Here is an 18,775-nt window from a genome sequence, read left to right on the forward strand (position 1 = left end):
TTTAAAATGATTCAGAGAAAACATCTGAAAAACAAGTTGTGAATTTCCTCAGCAAAGCCCTGGGCTCATTGCCAACAGCTAAAAAGACCAGCAGGTCTCGAAGCAATACACTCAACTTCCCATCCAAAATGCTCCTAACCAAGCAACAGCTGCCTATTTATCAGGCTGCCTAAATATCCACTTGCCTTTCCAGGCCTGATCACCAAAATCAAGCAAAATCTGCTGTCATGAAGTCTGTTTTCTTTGCTCTGCATCTGATTCAATTGTGTCTTGCTGTTGGAATAGGTGTTCTGCCTCCACCAGAAGAGGGGATGGGACAGGTGCATTTGCTCCAACTTATTTTCTTCTCTGGCCTTATCAGGAGTCTCCACAATCATTCCACATGAGAGAAATAACCCAACATCCCTGCTCTGAGTAGGGTCACCTGAAGCAGGTTGCTCAGGACTGTGTCCAGTTGGGTTTTGAGTATAAAGTACGGAGACTCCACCTGGGAGTCTGTGGGCACCCTGTGCCAATGTTTAACCACCCTCATGGTAAAGAAAAAGCATTTTAGGCAGAACTTTCTGCATTTCAGTTTACCCCTCTTACCCATCATTTGGAACCAATCCATCTTATTTACTGCCTCACCAGGTATTAAAACACATTGGCAATAACCCCCTGAGCCTTCTCTTATCCAGGCTGAACAAGCCTGGCTCTTCCACCCTCTCCCCCTCATCACAGAGGCTTGAATTCCTTTATTGTCTTTGCTGCCCTTCACTGGACCTGCTCCTTTTCATTGGGAAAACCAGCACTGAACACAATGTGCCAAATATGCCTCACTGGGGTTGAGCAGCAGGGAATAACCTGGTCATTCTTTTAACAAGAGTTTTTTGGTTTTGCTAACCCCTAGAACAGCAGCATCTTGTATCAACTCCCTACCAAACCAGGAAACTGCCTTTCCATTGCACACTTCAGCCCTATTTTTCGGACCTTTACATTTTTATGTGAACACATCTCCAATTCCTACAAATGAACAAGAAACAGGAATGTTTTCAAAAACTTTATCCCATCTTTATATTTTCTTCAAAATAAAAAGGCATTTGTATTCTTGAAAACAATAACAGGTTCCATTGCTTTTCTGAACCATATATATAAAGATAAATAGAGTAAAACATACAGTACTGGATTACAGTACTGGGAAGCTAAAAGGCTCTTCTAGGACTGATTTATAGAAGGGAACAGACCCAGAAGGAACAAACTGCCTGAGGACAGGCCACTCTGACACCTCTCAGTGGTTTCAGATAGTCCATTTCTCTGTACGAGCTTCCACACTTTTGACCAGGCCTTCTCCCAAAATCTCAAAGTCCTCCAGAATTGCCTCCACATTGGGAACACAGACCAGCTCGTTGTTCAGAGTTGTCACCTTCCTTCCCCTCATGCTGGAGACCTGCAAGACACAGAAAACATTGCATGAATGGGAGGACCTGCTCAGAGTTGCATTGCAACCTCTCCAGCCCCAAGTAAGAGAAGTAAGTTCCTCTCCTGCCTTGTCACATCCAAACCCTGTTACACCACTGCACCCAGCTCCACAAGTTTTACTTCTAACACTGTCAGTGTTCATTTTTAGAGCTAACAAAGTGCAAAAGTGACCCCTTCCAGCCCCTTTTAGGGTTTACCCTGGAGCCACAGTCCAAAGACTGTGAGGAAGTCAGGAAGCAAAGCAATGGCCAGGGGCATGGTGGAATGACAAGTGTGCAGATGCATGGGAGAGGCTGGATAAGCAGGGCACAAGGAGTATGCAAAAGGGATCACAGCACAAGGCTGAGTAAGAGCTGCTTCTGCTCTTTGGTGGGTGTCAAGACCTCAGGTAGGAAGATATCCTTGGCTCCAACAGTGGCAAAAACAAAATCCTTGTGTTTAATCCAGCCAGACTCAGCTCCGATGCAAGCATCTCCTCCTCTGTTTCACCACTCAATAACTGGGTTTCACAACAGCAGCCAGGCAGAATGGCCAATGCCCTCTGGCCGTGAAGAGAGGGGAGATAAATCACCAGAGACTGACAGAAGAGCCTGGGCTGCCAGCTCTGAGCCATGAGTAACCGGTTTCTTTGTGTCTTTCCTTCATAGAAAGCAGCATGAATCACTCCAGCGTGCCTCACACCTGGCTTAACCACCCTCTAGGGTTTGCCAACCCACACAGTGCAGCTGGAAAACAGCTCCATGCATCAATGAGGACATGGGCACTCTGAACCTAGGCTTCTTGTGGGTTGGGTATTTCTGGTAAGATCCCAAAGCCACAAGAATGGGATAGTCTATTTCCCTTCTCAGTTCTCCTGATGACTGAAGACACTGTGGCCACATCTGTGTCTTGGTTTCTCCCCTTCCAAGAAGCAACAGAACCATGACCTCCATTTCTCAAAGGGCTTTGGAGCTGATGAGAGTTGGACAAAGCAATTACAATACAGAAAAATAAAAAGAGCCCTTCAAGCTTTCAGGGTATAAAGGTAACACAAAGCTTAAAGCAGAGACAAAAACTCACCTTAAAAGGCTGAGGCTGGAAGCTCAAAGGTTTCCACAGAACTGCAATCACTTCCCCTCCATGCTTGTCATAGAAGAACAAGGCAAGATCATCAAAGGCGTTCTGGGTAGAAAACAAACACAGGTTAGTGACAGTGACCCCTCAGAGACAACCCACTGAGTGTCCCTCACTGTGGTCCTCCATCAGCTGACCTGGCACCACCAAGATGTACTTTTCCAGTGTCCAGCAACCATATGCAAAATTTTACAATGCATGAGACAGAAAGAGGCAGGCCCTACCCAGCAGGCAGTCCTGCCACGGTACATTTCACAGCACCAAAGACAAACATGAAACCAGAGACCAGCACCTCAAGATCTGCAACCTGTGCAACCAAGGTATCAAAGCTCCTTCTTCCACCAAGATAAACCCCACGTGAGCTATCAGCACTTTATCCAAAAAGGAAACATTAGAGCAGAGGTTTTAAGTAACACAATGTTCTGTGGGGTGGAAAGAGATGGAAAGCTCAAAAGAGGCACTGCAGCAATCTGTCCTCCTTGCCCCTTGTGTTTCAACAGTGGTGTCAGTGAGCATCTCCTTTGGTGGTGCTGGGCAGCAGAGATCAAAGAGAGATGTTGCACAAAGGGATGACTAAAGCCCAGTCTGGCTTCCCCCAAGCCCACATCAGCTGGATTCCCAGGGTTGCAAGGAGGCAGATGAGCATCACAGCAGAAGGAAACAATGCTGTGTGCAAGCAATTTCTTGAACCCAAAAGTCTGGCCCTACAGCTCATCACCTAATGTGCTGATACCAAGAGATGTGTACCCTGAAAAAGCTGACCAAGACAGCCAAGCAGCTGCTCCCTGATACACCTTTGTCTTGGTGCCGATCAACATCAGGCAACAAGACGTATTTACCAGGCTGAGCAAATAGTCCCCAGCATCAGTACAGGAGAAGTGTCTGCAAAGGGTTTCACCAGCCTTGGAACAAACTATTGCCCAGAATACAGACCCTCTTCTCCCTCTTCAGCCTTCTTCTCCATCACCTTTGTTTCCCAGCTTTTACCAAGAGAGGTCTCTGCTGGCATCATTGTATCATGAGGTTTTCATGAAGATGTGCATGAAAAGAAAATCAACATCAAAGAAAAGCTTGGATGGACTCTTGTATGGACATACTAGGATTGCAGTAGGAAAAAAAAAGGTAGAGTGGGTTGGTGTTACCAGTGATCCAAAAAGGCAAGGTGGCATTTTTAGAACACAGACCTGATAAGAAAGGAGGGGTGGTGTTGTCTGCAATCTTCAGAGACAGATTTGAGTTTGGACTGTTGTTGCCCGCACAGAGGGCAACAAAATCAGGTCATCAAGATGGAAAGATCCCAAGAACTACCAACTCATCCCACTCCATGGGGTTTCATAGGGGCAAGCCTGGTCAAGGCATTATTTCAGCAAACTGGCTAGAAAAACTACTGTCTAAAAATACATTGAGAAAGAGGTAATCCACCCTGGCATTTCTGTACTGAGAGCAACAGGTTCTGCTCAGAGCCCAGTCAACAAGGGAAGACTTCTCTTTTTTTAGCCAAAGAGGGAGGGAGGGAAAGCTCAAGGAAGGGTAATAAAGCTCAGGGCACACTGACTGCCAAGGTGCAGCTTTCTGAACCAAAGGGGAGCAGACATGTGAGAACCTGAAAGAGCCCAGCTACTCTACAGGGCGAGGTCTTCAGCGCCACGCGATGCTCCCTGTGAGAACAATATTTTTTACAGATGCATCTTGCTGGACAGAAGCCAGGAGCATTTGCAGTAAAAAAAACCTCCCAGGCTCAGCTAATTTCCCAATAAAATCACTGTTTGGCCTGATACCCAGCAGGGTTTTTTTTCCCAGACAGCAGGGAGCAGAGGGCAGATGTTAAAAGGATGGCATCCAATTCAAAATCTCAGCGCTTGTCCTGCTCCTAGAGTTGTCCACGTGATAGTGTTTCAAACTGGCCCACAGAGCTGTGGAGTTCTTGAGAAATGGCAGCATTTAAAGGGTCAGGTGTATTAGTCACTGCACTGCTGTTTGTTCAGAGGCTTGGGGAGTAAAAGCAAACAGTTCACCCTCCTTTCCACATCCCACGTTCTCTGCCCAGTGTCACTGGACTTGTCTGAGCCTGCAAACACCTTCTTCCAGGAAAAGTTTCAGAGAAAAGGGAGAAAAGGCAGGGACTACATTTGTTCACTTCTCCAGGTGCTCTATCTTTGGTTGCAATTCGGCTTTCAAGGCCCATGGAAATCCCTGCCATCAACACAACCTACAGCTGGTTCCCATCTGTAATATGGGATATGGGGGACCTACAGGCTCAGGGCTTCAATTTTGAGAGGCCTCATTGTCCAGGGAGAAGGTGTATATGACACCTGGAAGAAGATTAGAACAAGCTCTGTAAGAAATCATCTGGGTTATAGGAATGAAAAGGGTGGAGAAATGCAGTGAGTAAAACAATGCCTGGATCTAAAATGTGATTAACCAGATTAAGCAGCTCCATCTGAAGCATGGATTTTGCAATGAGCTAAGTGAAATTTAGTTAAGTATCTACTAGCTGTTAGGTATCTACATTGTTAAGTATCTACTTGCTGCTAGTTAAGTATCCATTGTTTAAGTAACTACATTGTTTTTTAGGGATAGGGTTTTTTCCATCTGGCCCTTTATCCACCCAGTTTTTTCACTGCTTCTACCAAGAGATTAGGCTCATTGCATCACAGATGCTGGAAGAGCCTTTTAGGGAGGTCTCTGCACACAAAAATGTGTCCTACAGTAGTATTTCCTGGTTCAACAGCAGCTCAGCAGGCAAAAGCATCAATAAACACTTGCTCAGTGCTCAGAGCATTTTAAGTGCTCTTAGCAAGGAACCCACCAGTGCAAAACCTTATTAAAGCTACTTACTTCCAACAACTACAATTGTGGTTAACATTTCGAGGTCTCTGTCATCCTATTGTGACCTGCCCTGATGCTCCCAGTTATGTGACACAGAGAGAGCCTCCTCCACGACCCAACAGAGCAAGGAGCACTATCCAAGTAACCCCACGCTGGGGCTACCTCTGTAACTTACTTTTAAAAGACAAAGGAAACCCTTAGGTTTGGGATTCAGCTGATTAAAGGTTTAAAATTTAATTCAAACTAAGCAAACTTTTCCACCTGGGAGCTACACATAAATCCTTGTCCTGGGCTTTGGTGCAGCAGGAAAGAAACATGGAAAGGAAAGAAGCCACTCATGTCCTCCTGGCTCCATCAGCAAACCTGTCAATCCACCAAATCACTGAGACAAAAGTCTTCTGTCACTTCCTACACGACAAACCCTGCACAGCCTCTGGGAGGGCATTAGCAACACACAAGAAATGCAGCCACAAGTCCCCTGTCAGCTCATCCCGGGAGCATGGGGGGCTCATGCCCCACTGAGCAAGTGGGCACACACACACGTACCCACCCTCAGCCCAGGGCACTATGCTAAGGGTCTGGTGGCAGCTCTGCAGCCCTGAAAGCAGTGATTGATTTCCTGACACCTCTGCCCTTCAAAGGTGCAGATTTAGACAGGAAGTTTCCTGCCCGACATGAGAGCCCACAGAGCTTTTTCAGCTTCTCCCTGTGTACCTGGTGTCACCATAGAAGGAGTCAGCCCTGTCAGTCAAAACAGGAAGGGAGCAGACTGACCTGGAAAGATTTCACCAATCACAGCTACATTACATGTTATAGGAGACAGAGAATTTTTATTATCATTAACTCCTTTCTAACATGCAGTAGCAAGAGACATTTTTACACCATGGGAGGAAGAAAGGAAAGGTCTCCAAGTCTTCCTGATAGGTCTTGTCTTAAGGTGCAAGAAATGCGAAACATTACTTTAGAGGGATGTTTATTGTAAAGCAGGAAGCATTTTCCTGCTCGTCCACCCAGAAAAGATCTCACAAGATGGACAGCTTCTCTGCCACAAGCTCTTCCTCTGGCAGGTGCAGCCCAAGAAAGCTAAATCTCAGTGCATGACAGCACATCCCACCAGTGACCTGGTGAGACCAAAGACCCAGTAAGAAATGTGAGGTCTATTACAGCCATAACAGACAGGCAGATGGACATGGCACAGGCAGCTTCACCCAATTTACCCCACAACGACTGAACAGCTCAGAGAGGTGGCCACTGCCTTTGGTTTTGTGAGCTCCATAATGCAGGCAGACAGGCAAGGCAAGCACATCCACAATCCATGTCCTCTGGATGTTCTCAAGTCCAGAGGACAGCCAAGTCACCCTGGAGCAAAAGCTGCATGGACTGAGCCTTCTAACACCACATCCGCAGCAAACACAGGGGCGTTCTGCAGCTCCACAGCCACCACCACACAGATCAGCAGTCATGATGGAGACTCAATAGGAGCCTCATTCCAGACACTTAAATTTCATTTAGCCTTGCTGGAGAATCCCCACCAGGAGCCAACCCAGGGTTTGCTCAATAAGGCACTTTGAACTGTAAGTGGCAGGGAGGTTGTTGATGGGCTGAATCTCCAGGGAAGCCCTCTCTGTGGATGTCTGGCACCTGCTTGCCCTCAGAAGTGTCTGTCTGCAAAGCCTTCTCCTGTGGACAGGATCATAGAATAGGCATTCTCTATGAGATCTGTTCTGGAATTTAAGAATTTGCTGCCTGAATCCTACAGCCAGCCTTTCATCTCTGCCCAGAGCCTCCCAGGCACCAGAGCAACTCAGGCCAGTTCCTGCAGCACATCTCCTTGAAGCAGGAAAAATTCAAGCAGTCAGGACTCAGCACTTCCTCTCCTTTCATCTTCTACTCTGATTAAGCTCCCTGGAAAAGGCACACAGCAATCCTTCAGCTCCAGAGCACTACTGTCTTGCTAAACCCTTTGACTTTAGAAGAACAGGGGCAAACAGGCTACACAGAAGACTGGATCTCCTGGTTACCAGTCTGAACCAGGGGAAGAAGCCACTCCCTGCCCCTCTCAATTCAATCAAAACACCAAGACATTTAAATCCTGTTTTTGTGTAACTCTCAGTAAATGGCAGATGTTTCTTTTCTGCCCAGAGAAGAACACAAAATCCCACAGCATCTGTGAGGCAGATGTCTCCCTTTGTTGCTACAAACCCACCATGGCTGCACTGTCAGCCATGGCTACAGCCCTGTTGCTCAATTCTGTGGTTTGTGCTGTTAAGAGAGAGCAAATTACTCTGAATCAAAGCCAGTCAGTTCTGCATCCAAACTGCCTTCTCATCCAAGTTCTCTCAGAAGGATTCACTGCTGTCACCACACTCCTTTCTGGCATCAACTTCTTGCAGGGTTTGGATCACCCCCAGGGCTTCCAGCCCACAGGACAAGGAAGAGCTGAACACTGCTTAGAGCAGCAAGAGCCAGGGAAGGAGAAATAAAAAGGTGCTGGAGAGGCTACCAAGCAAAGCCTAAGTCACTGAAAAGGTCTTGCCTTGAAGCAACAGCATCAACACACTGAGATATGAAGTCAGGTAATTTCTAACGGATGGAGTAGCTTCTACGGACCTGGTCCTGCAGTGCAAAATCAGCTTTTGAGGCATTCCAATTTAACTGGATACAGCTGAATTCTCTGAGACCACGTGCAGCATCACCTCTGAGACTCTTCCAGGAAAATAAACACCTGTTTGCCTAGAAAAGCAGATATTTACTAGCTCCTTCAGGACTGCCTGCTGCTGATCTGGATGCTATGAATGACAAGCAAACTATTACTGGAAGATACCTCCAATATGATAGCCACAAGAGAAAAAACAGTATCTAAGAGCCTCAAAGACAAAGAAAAGCCCGCCAGACAGAGATGCAGATTCTGGGCTCTCTGGCTCACAGCTCACTCCTCAGAGAATGCTGCAACCAGTTTCTGACCTGTTCCCTCCTAAGAACCCTCACGTGAAAGAACAAGGGACACCAAGAAAATCAACACTGCTGCCAACAAGCAATGTGACCTTTGCTCATATCCATCTTTCTTCACTGGGATGTTAGCATATTGGGTTTAGGAGCAGCTACAGTTTGCAACCTGACCAAACCAATCCCCATTCTATTATAACCTGTATTAATAAAAACAGGCAGTAAAAGCAGTAAAAATGCAGGCAATTTGGATGTCACTATTGACTGGACCACGTAAATCATAACTGCCTGAAGATTAATGAAAATCTTTTCTCTGCCTTTAACTTCCACAGCCACTTACTGACATCAATTTCTCTAGATGCATAAAAGTAAACCCTATAAACCCCGATGAGCCTCCTGATTGACTGCCTCAATCTACAGCCAGACCTGCAGCAAGCTTCCCCAAAGAGACAGCGCTCCCAATCAGCTCATCCAGCATCCTCCAGTTTCTCTTCAAGCAAGCATTCTTCTTTCTTTTAGGCTTCCGTGAGAATTGCTTAGCCCTGACCCCTTCAGAGATACAGAGGCTCTGTCCCTATGCATCTCCAGCACCTTGGTAGCTGCTGAAAAGCTCTGTTCAGCTCTAGAACCCACTTCCAGCACTAGGCAGAGAAGGATTAAAAGAAGACTTAAAAAATTCTATTTCCTACCCACATCTGCACCTCTTGGCTGAGGTTTCATGGCAGCAGATCAAACATTCATCAAGGAAAAGCGAGGGGCTGGTCTTGATACTACTCCTCAGACATCAGAAAGGAAAGTGAAAGAGCAAACAGTTCCAAATCTGCTTCCACCTCCCTTTTAAAACCCTTGTGAAGGATGCTTCTCCCCTTCTTTCTTGCCCAAGAAATCCCCCAGTGCTCTCTAGAACATATCTGCAGGACCTCAAGGTCCACCTTCCTTCTCAAAGGGAGGAGAGCACTGGGCACCTCCTCTCCCAAATGTCCTTCCAGCTAAGGAAGCAGTGCTTTTTGCAGGGAAATTGTGTGACAATTTTGTGGTCTTCCTCAGTTTCATGAAGCCTTTCACACATACCTGTCTCTCACTTCCTCACCACCCAGGACTGTCCCAGGCTGCTGTGGGTGACAGGATGACTAAGCTTACACCTTGGCAGAGCTGGCAGCTCTGCTGAAGCCACAGCAGATTCCCATGGGCACAGGTTATCATGTACTGGGGCTGGCATGCAACCAACCAACTTGGGGGGTAACAGGGCTGTGCCCAGGATGAGGAAACCTTCAAAGAAACCCTTGCAAGTTTTCTTTGCCCAACTCCTAAGGCACCTAGTTAAGGTGAAAGGAGAGCTTGAACTGAAAGGGCCCAGAATCTTCCAGCCTAAACTGGAGTTTCAATTCAGGCACCACTTTTTCAATGGTGGCCAAACATCAGGGCAGGGAAGTAGAAAATCCCCATCCCCGGAGACACACAGCATCCAGCAGGACTGGGCTCTGTGCAGCCTGCTCTAACATGAAAGCTGGCTCTTTCCTGAGTGGGGAACAGGACAAGAGACCCCCACGGGTCCCTTCCTGCCACAGCCAGCCTAGATTCCCATGCTTACAGTTCTGACACTGCTCACAGCACTCCTATCAGTAAGGGATGATGGCACTTCAAAGTCAAGGCAGGCTTTGAGAAGAGGGCACCACAATCCCACCTCTCTGCACATCCAACATTTGCATTTAACCCAGCCACCACATCTGAAGCTGGGAAGTGCCAGGTGCTGCACAACTGCAAAGCACAGGCTGTCCAGATCCAGGGAGGATCACTGCTATCATCCAGGACCTTGCATATATCTCTCCCCCTTGCCAAGGCTTTGGCTTGGCCTTATGGTGGAAAAGAACATGGGTCAAAGAGTTTGGGTACTGATGCTCTCCATATTCCCACACTAACAATTTCCTCTGTTGTTATGCATGCGGCCAAACACAGAGAAACCACTCTGTGACCAATACTGATTTCCTTTGGCTCACACAACCACTGGCCTAACAGCAGAAAGCTTACTGGGACCATGTCATGGATACCTCTACTCCCCCCCAGAAATTGTATGTGGCTACTGCCCATCATGCACACCAACTAGTGGAAGAAGCCATGAAAAGTGAGTTAACTAACTGGAGACAAATGGCTTAGACACTTTTGTGCTGAATACAATGTTATTCAGCAAAAGCTCCTAGTGGTTTGTATCTGAGCTTATCCTCACTTCACAGCAGCACTCCCACTTCCATGCAGGAGGAGGTGTATTCACCAGGACTTCTGCTGGAGAAGCAATGCCCATCCCAGACAAACACCTAAAGATGTCACCAGCCATGTCCTGCACCACAGGCAATCCATAAGCCAGAGGGGAACTCCCCCTCAGGCACCACATCTGCCTCCCCAAAAGGCCGTGCTTACCCTCAGCTCTTTGAGGTACAACTGCACAGGATCATAATCCACCACAGGGAAGAGGATATTCGTGGCAGAGCTGTTCTTCACCACGCCACGGGAAACCGATTTCACCGGACGGTCCACGCTCTCCAGGAGCCGAGGAATCTGGTTTGGATTCAGGTGGATCAGGACATCATAGAAGTCCAAAGGAGGGCGGAAGACCATCTGCAGGGAGAAACAAACAGTCAATACAGGACACAAGCAGGCAGGAGAGGTAAGAGAGGTTTCCCAAGTCCTTGTTTGCATTTTGTCTCCTTCTCCTTAGGAAGCAGTAAACCAAAGACAAAACTTTTGTGAGATTAATGTTTGAAGTTTGCCACAGACCCCAGGAAGCCTACCTGAGTAAATGCTAGTGGGGTGGGCTACTGAGAGAGGGACAAAGAGGTGAGCTGAGATAGATAACTGCACTGCACATGGCAGTCTCAGGATGAAGAGGGGAATCAAGAACCCAACAGGAGCTGGACAACATGCAGGGAACAAAGGAGCTGTTTAATAATGGGATGGCCCCATCTGTCCATCAGGATTTGCCCCAGAGGGTAACAGCACTTTCCATCAAACAGACAGAGGGTGAGAGCAAAACCCCATTAATGGAGGGGAGCAATCCCAGACATGTAAATATTTGGACAGGCAGGATCTAGCTGTGGATACAGCTGTATTAAAATGGAAAAAACTTAAAACTATGTGTACATTTTCAAATGGAACAAATGATGCAGAGACATGAACAGAGGCATGGGACACTGCTCATCTTGGCACTGGAAGAAAACCCACTGCCTGGAACTGGTTTACAGCCAGGCCAGGGAGAACACACATGAAGAACATCAGTGACCAGCACTGAGTCAGTCCATGGCTTCCTGTGTGTGCCCTGGGAGCAAACCCATGTCTGTATCTACATGACAGCAGGCATGCCCCCATGGGACCCAAATGCAAAGACAAAAAAACCAGCTTCCAGCACTCTCTTAGACACAGGAGGCAACTCCAAACTGAACTGGAAAGGCTTTTCCCTCCTCCCTGCCCCAAGCTCTGCCCTGGAAACAGCATCCCATGTTTATCCCTAAGGAACATGACAGGCCTCCACACACTGGAACGGACCAGAGAGATTCCATGGCAATGAGAAACAATCCCATTGCAATGGAAGGGAGGAAGATGTCCCAAGGAGGTTGAGTCAAGGTGTTGGGAGGCTGCTCTGGCCACATAACAGTTTGTTTTAGAAGGTAACCATCCCAAGCTCACAATGTGCCTCTTGAATTTCAGTCTTGGGCCAGCACTGTGACTGCAACACACTGGACCATGCCTCATTCCTTCACAGCCCTGTAACATACACTGCTACTGTCTCAAGTACATCTTCACCTCATAATATTTCCAGTGCAAAATAAAGCAGAACAGAAAGCAGTGTCAGTAAGTCCTTTTTATATTGCTTAGGCAGAAAAAAATCCACTGTATGTGCTGCTTTCTGGTTTTGGTTTTCATTTGGAGTTTTTTGTCCCTAACGTGAATCTGCCATATCTAACCACTGCTTGGCTTCTTTAGTCCTTTGAGATTCAATCTCCTGGCTCACTAACTGGTACACCAACGAAGCACCCTTCAAAACACATGTATCTCCCTTCAAAGTGCAAATAAATATACATCTCTCAAATCCATTACAGTAATGGACGTTTTAGTTTACTTAAAGAATGAAATCACTGAGAAACTGAAGAGGGTTAAACTCCATAGGGCTTTACTCCTCCACTCAAACCAAAATAACATCCTCCTTAAGTGCCTGGTACTGTTCTGCCAAAACCTTCAACACCCTGAGCCTGGTTAGAGTTGAGCAAACAAGCCAGATTTCCACAGCTATTCCAGAACAGTCTCCCAGAGGACCCATTTGATCTGGTCATGGACACACCAACTGGTTTGGCAGAGGAATATTGTGGGTTTGCTCATGTCCCAGGAAAACTAGAGAATACAAAATAAACTTGCTCTACTCTCCCCAAGCTGCAGTGTACAGCTGGTTCCCCCAGAAGCAGGGTGGCATAAAAGGACACCAGCCTCCTTCCTCCCATCCTTGCAGCTTTATATTACAGGGCAACCACATGGCCACAGCCTGAAACCTCCTAACACACGCCAGCAACCACCACCAAAGCCCAGTCTACTTGGCCAGAGCCTGAAAACCCCTGTGCTGCTGCCCCAGGGGGTTACCTTCACATCCTGGTCCCTGAGCGGGTCCATGAGCTGCTCCTCCAGGGCACGGAGAGACTCTGAGGCAAGCAGGACAAGGCGCTGCAGGATCTGGGAAGGGAAGGAAGTCAGATGGTAAAACCTGGCAGTCTTGGATGTAACAGGGACATCCCTCCCTCAAGGGGCTCTAGGAGCAGAGAACTGCCCCAAGCCAGCAGCCACCAGAGACAAGGGGACAAAGGGCCCAGCTCACCTGTGCTGAGGGGCGCTCCCGGGTCCACATGGAGCTCCACTGGTCCTTGGGGGTGGCCAGGAACATGACGGGGAGGTGAGCACGAGCTGCTACAAACTTTTTCTTGATCTCTGTGCAGTCGGACTCTGGAGAGGGCAGCCAGACAGGTGAGATGCTCTGCCCCATCCACAGCCCTCTGACCTCCTCAGCCCCATCACAGCCAGGAAAAGGCAGCACCCTCTGATCCCACAGTCCATGTGAAACCAGAACTCCTTCACCTCAGGCTTGTGCCTCGCTACCATTAGATGGACCTTTGCTCTAAACCCACTCGGGTGGGCTCAGGCATGGTAGGTACTGAGACTGACATAAGCTGGAAATTCACATTATAAGCTAGTGACAGTTTGTATTATCCAAAGAGTGTTCCATCTTTTGTCTTTTATTTCCCCTCAAGTGGGGAAAAGCTCTTTAGTTCATTAAAATAAGTTGGAGGGCACCTAGGAAAATATTAGTTTTCAAAACCCAATTCTCTCCCAAACACCTTTACTTTTTTTTTATAAATCAGCTTTAAAAGCTGGGTGTAACTATCTCCCCCACGCCATGACTCTGCAGAGCCAAGACAATCCCATGGTCTCCTGTGGCTCCAGCATATACCCAAAAGACAATCAACAGACAAAACACTAGAGGGCAGGAACAGACTGCTTCAAAGACAACACCACATCCAACACCACCCATGACTGTCACAGATTTCAACAAGACCAGAAGCAGCAGAGCATCATCACTGAGACCACCTCTTTAGAGGCAGGCAGGGAAAAAAAGAAAACCACACATGGCACAACGAAACCCATCCTACAGGCAAGTGAAACATGGACAGGAGCAAGGGAGTGGAAAATCTTTTCATAGCACAAGCTATGATGTATCCAAGTGATGTGGAGCCAGGCACTGATCAAGGAGGGCTCAAGAATCTCATGCTGCAGCTCTCCTACCCACTGCCTGCTCACCTGTGAGGCCAGTGTTTAGGTTGACTATAAGAGGGTTATTTTTCCAGTCAAAAGTTGTCAGCAAGTTGAGGAAGCGCAGGAACCCCACCTGTGGAGAGCTGCAGACGGAACAAAACAATTCAACATCAGCAGCACGAAGGGCTGCACTTGGGGGTGACTTAGTGAAGGCCCAACCCATATGCAGCCCAACGAGGGATATCTGTGATGGGAAAGGGAAGTTCAGAATTAATTTGAGACACTTCCCCTTCTCCATATCTCCAGGGAAAATCTTTTCACCCTTTCCCCTCATTCCTCAGGAAAAAGAAACCAGCAAAACGTAAATCATAGTCCCCCCCAACCCCCTCCCAGCTGCCCAATCTCCTGATCCTCTTTCCACCCAGACTCCTGGGTCTGGAACATGGAAGGGGAGAGAGGGCTGCTCCCATCTCTGGTACAGGTCTGAACACCAGCCAAGTTCCCAGAGCGCCTCTTCCCCTGCAACATGACACATCCACAAAGCCAGATAGCTGGGAAGATGGGGATTCTGTTATTTTGGGAGACAGGAAAGCATTCTAGGCATCAGACTGTTGTTCCTGCTACTTTGGGAAAGGAAACTGCACCCCAGGTGCAGGGCAGAGTAACCTTTTAACTCCACACAGAAGAAAAACATTTCCTTTAACTTCATTTCACTTCCTCTGGGCTCCATAACATCTGTCTGCCAGGGACCAGCATTTACCAACACACTGCTCCATTCAGTTTTCAGGGTCCGACCCCTCATCCTTCCCTTGGAAGCCTTCTCCAGGAGGGGGGGAGGCTGGAGCTGCCATCACCACCCTTACATCCTTCCTACGGAACCCAGGAGACCCAGCATGCTGGTGGCCACAACACAGCCCTCACCCTGCTTCTCCTGGCCACCACACCCAGAACAAGGGGCCTCACCAGTCCACCAGAAGGCACAAGACACCTGCAGTTGTGCCACCAGCACCTAGAGGCCACAAGGACACTCGCTCCCAGCCCTACCTGCCCTTCCCCTTTCTCTGCAGTGCACAGCAGAGGGAAAGCCATAGCCCTGCAGTGCTAAGTGCCTCCATCACCTCTGGCAACTCCCAATAGGACTTGGGACAGTACTGTGTCAGAACAGGGGCCTTATGCTCCCTGCTGTGAACCCTCACAACACCTCCACCCTGAGCAGCATCCCACTCTTCCTCCATGCCATGTAATGAAAGGCACTAAACCACCATCACGCCAGTCTGGGCTCTTCATCCTCACCTGGGTGGTGTGAAGGGAGCTGGGTGGAGGAAGAGAAATGCCACAAGCAGGTCCACACACTCCTCAGAGATGCTGTCGCTCAGGAGCTGGGCGCTGATCCAGCGCTTGGCCAGCCGGGAAGTGCTGCCAAACACAGGGTGCTGCTGCTGGAGCCTGTGAGGAGGGAGACATGCCACTGCTCAGCACACACACCCCAGGACCCACAACAGCCCCTTGGCATTTGGCAAGAAAGAAAAGAGGGGCAAAAATCTGCAAGGAACACTTACACAGCATCACAAGCACAGAACTTTCAGCAGATGCTGAGATATTGCGGGAAGAAGGGAAAATGCTGCCTCATGCTCCCCTCTAAGCATACTGCATTTTAATATTTGTCTCCTCGCATCAGTGACCTCAGGGTGAGAACTGGTGCTACCCACATCCTTCCCTTAATCCTTCCAAAGAGCCTCTCACAAGGCTGGCTGAAGGGCCACTTCCCCCAGCAAGCTCCTCCACCCACCATCACCCTCCAGGATCCAAGGGCACTCCAGGCGGGTTTCCAGCCATGTCTCATGTTCTGACCTCTCAGGCACTTTCGACCTCACTTACCCATGCAGTGAGCTAGTTAGATAGGGCAGATGCAATGTTTCCAGCTCCAGCTGCCGAGATTCCTCTGTGTCCTGGTACTTCAGCATCCCTTCCGGAGTGACCACTTCCTTCAAGATCAGGGGCTCCCGGTGGTAGGCTACTTGGAGACGGAAAACGTAGCCATCCTGAGATGGGACACAAGGCAAAATTAGGCTGGATGGTGAAATAAGCAGCATGATGTGTGTTATGCTGCCCCTCAGGGATACAACAGCAGCATCCTGACAGCAGTGCAGTCTCACCACACTCTTTCCTAGGCCCACCATCCAAATATTGTTTTTATAGACTGGGACCACTGCCATGGCCCCCCACCTCGAAAAGGTCAGGCCTGGAGAAGGTTCCGGGAACCCCTACCTTGTACACATCAGTGTGGGTGACTGCAGGTCTGCAAACCAGCTGGTGCTGCTGCCGGAGGAGCTCTGCCAGCTGCAGGTGGAAAGCAGCCTTGATGCGCTTGATGGCTCCTTTGTCCTGCGGCCACTGGCCACTGCCTTCCATGTGGCAGATGACTGGGGGCAAAGGGAGAGCAGGAGGTCAGTGAATCCCACACAGAAATAAGATGTTGGATAGGGGTGTCTGGAACTACAGTTTACAGCACAAGGGCAGGATGCGACAGGGTTCTGCTCCTGCCTGCAGCACACAGCAGTAACAGAGGCAGGATTGATGCATGCCTCCACTTCCCTCCACCATATCATCTCCCACTCACATCTCACCCCACTTACTCTTCAAAGGGGTTATGTAGGCCGGGCAGGGTTTCTCCTCTGAAGGAAGCAGCAAGTGCTTGCTTCTGTTATGGAAGGAATAAATTGGCTTCACAGGAATGGGAGGAAAGACCTGAAAGAGAACAGCCACCCAGCAACTGAGACCAGGGAGCAGAAACCTCTTGGCAATGTGTATTCCCTCATTCAAATCTCCCACACCAGGAAAGCCCTCCAGTACAGAGGGTTTGGTCAGCTTGTGCACAGCCAGCCCAAAGGATGGAATAGCAAAGAAGAGGCACCATACTGCCCTAAGGGCTCTCAGGAGCCACAAAAGCAGAGAGTGACTCACTCTTCTCAGCCCTCCCTCAGCCCAGCTCCCTGCAGACCCCCATGCATGGCCATGCCCCTGGACACTCACATCTGTGTACCGGAGGGCTGGATGGACACCCTGCACAGCCGTCACCGTCAGCGGCAGCTCCTTCAGGTTCCACAGCTTGCGGCTCAGGTCATCGTAGGAGCACACAACACTGACCAGGGCCTCCTCGCCCGTTCCCCCTGCCTGCGGACACACAGCGAGTCTTTCCAAGCACCTCTCCTGCTCCTGCATTCATCTCACCTCCCTCATAGGCTGGCATCACATCCAAGCTCTGAGAAGCCAGCGCTGCCACCCCTGGGAGCAGCTCCTGGCAAGAGCACTCAGCAAAATGGGGAGTTAAGAAAGAGAGAAAAGACAAGAGCAAGGCTGTCTGCGACTCCCCAGCAGCCACAGCTATCCCAGAGGCTAATAAAATTATTTCTTTTGCAAGGCACTAAGGCAGCATCAAGAGCTGTACTGCCAGCAACCACTATAATAAAGGAGAAGCCAAGAATCATCAGGGAATAAAGAGATCATAATAGGCTGGCAAGGTGAGAGCCCTGCTACTGTCTCCCCAGGAGTTACCATGACACCAACAGAGGCAGCAGTTAACAAAAAACTCCACTGACTACATCCTTAGCCAAGGCAGAGTTCTGGCACATGGCAAAAGCAAAGACAGAAAACACTCAAGAGCATCACAGGAACCCTGTGGAGGGCAGCAGAGAAGCACCAGAAGGAGAATTTGTGCTGCCCTTACTGCTTCCACCTCCCCAAATAACAGCAGAGCAGCCTGATCTGTCAGGGAGGACACGCTGGTGACACCAAACCACCCAGCTCAGAGGCAGCTGAGTCACACAACGAGCGAACCTTGCTGGAGTTTTCCAACCTGAGCTCTGTGGCGGAGCAGCAGCACCCTCTGTGGGTGTGCTGAACCACAAATCCCCTCCTGCTTGTGGCTGCATCCTTCCCCTGCCTTCATCCTGAACATCCTCACATTGCTGGCTCCCCAAACTACCTGCACACAAACAGCTGGAGGAGCAGGTGCCCTGCACCCACCACCCCACACTCAACAGCAACTTTCTCCTTTGTTCCTCAAGGACTGGCAACAATGGAACCCCTAAGCACCCCTCAGGCTCCAGGAAAATGCATCCCCTACCACACTGGGGTGTACCAACCCTGCTAACCCCAGAGCAGCCTGAAGGGACAGCACATAGACCTTCCTGCCCCACCACACAACAGGCTGTGAAAACCAGCACCTCATCCCAAATCTGACACCCAGCTCTGCCAAGACCGCAGTCGGTTCTCGCACAGGAGATCCTTTCCATCAAATGTATGCTCCTTCAGTCTAAAAAAGCGGAAAGGAAACAATTTCTTCCTCCATTCAACAACCAGGTAAAGAGCTGTTTGTACTGATGCCTTTTTAGGACTATCTAAAAACGGAGGCCAGATAAAACTAAGGGAATAAAAAGTGGTTATATTTATTGAAGGGCCTTCAGGTACATTTTCAGGCAGATGAAGCCCCCCTCAGGGACTACACCTAAAAATGGACGATGGGTAATGGGTTTTCATACTTTTATAAGTTTGGTTCATTTACACATTAGGGGTTAATCTTCCAATTACAGCTTCAGGTAATGAAGACATCTGCTCCAAGTTTGCTCCCTCTCCAACTCAC

The 18,775-nt window shown here is 48.8% G+C and overlaps 1 protein-coding gene across 3 annotated transcripts in view; it reads right to left on the bottom strand.

Annotated features, from left to right (window-relative positions):
• Nucleotides 1-1,028: 1,028 nt before the first annotated feature.
• NOL6 (nucleolar protein 6) overlaps nt 1,029-18,775 on the bottom strand; it is a 35,152-nt gene continuing 17,405 nt past the window's right edge. For all 3 annotated transcript variants that reach the window (XM_041472008.1, XM_041471998.1, XM_041472016.1), the window contains 11 exons: nt 17,167-17,307; nt 16,770-16,881; nt 16,402-16,556; nt 16,012-16,175; nt 15,427-15,579; nt 14,179-14,276; nt 13,202-13,326; nt 12,970-13,059; nt 10,762-10,959; nt 2,518-2,619; nt 1,029-1,426 (listed from right to left, as the gene is read on the bottom strand). In XM_041472008.1, the coding sequence (XP_041327942.1) occupies nt 1,277-1,426; nt 2,518-2,619; nt 10,762-10,959; nt 12,970-13,059; nt 13,202-13,326; nt 14,179-14,276; nt 15,427-15,579; nt 16,012-16,175; nt 16,402-16,556; nt 16,770-16,881; nt 17,167-17,307 (1,488 nt within the window). In that variant the 3' untranslated portion in view covers nt 1,029-1,276. The remainder of the gene's footprint in view (nt 1,427-2,517; nt 2,620-10,761; nt 10,960-12,969; nt 13,060-13,201; nt 13,327-14,178; nt 14,277-15,426; nt 15,580-16,011; nt 16,176-16,401; nt 16,557-16,769; nt 16,882-17,166; nt 17,308-18,775) is intronic.

This window comes from Pyrgilauda ruficollis, unplaced genomic scaffold, assembly GCF_017590135.1.
Source record: "Pyrgilauda ruficollis isolate IOZ18807 unplaced genomic scaffold, ASM1759013v1 scaffold107, whole genome shotgun sequence".
NCBI classification, from domain to species: Eukaryota; Metazoa; Chordata; class Aves; order Passeriformes; family Passeridae; genus Pyrgilauda; species Pyrgilauda ruficollis.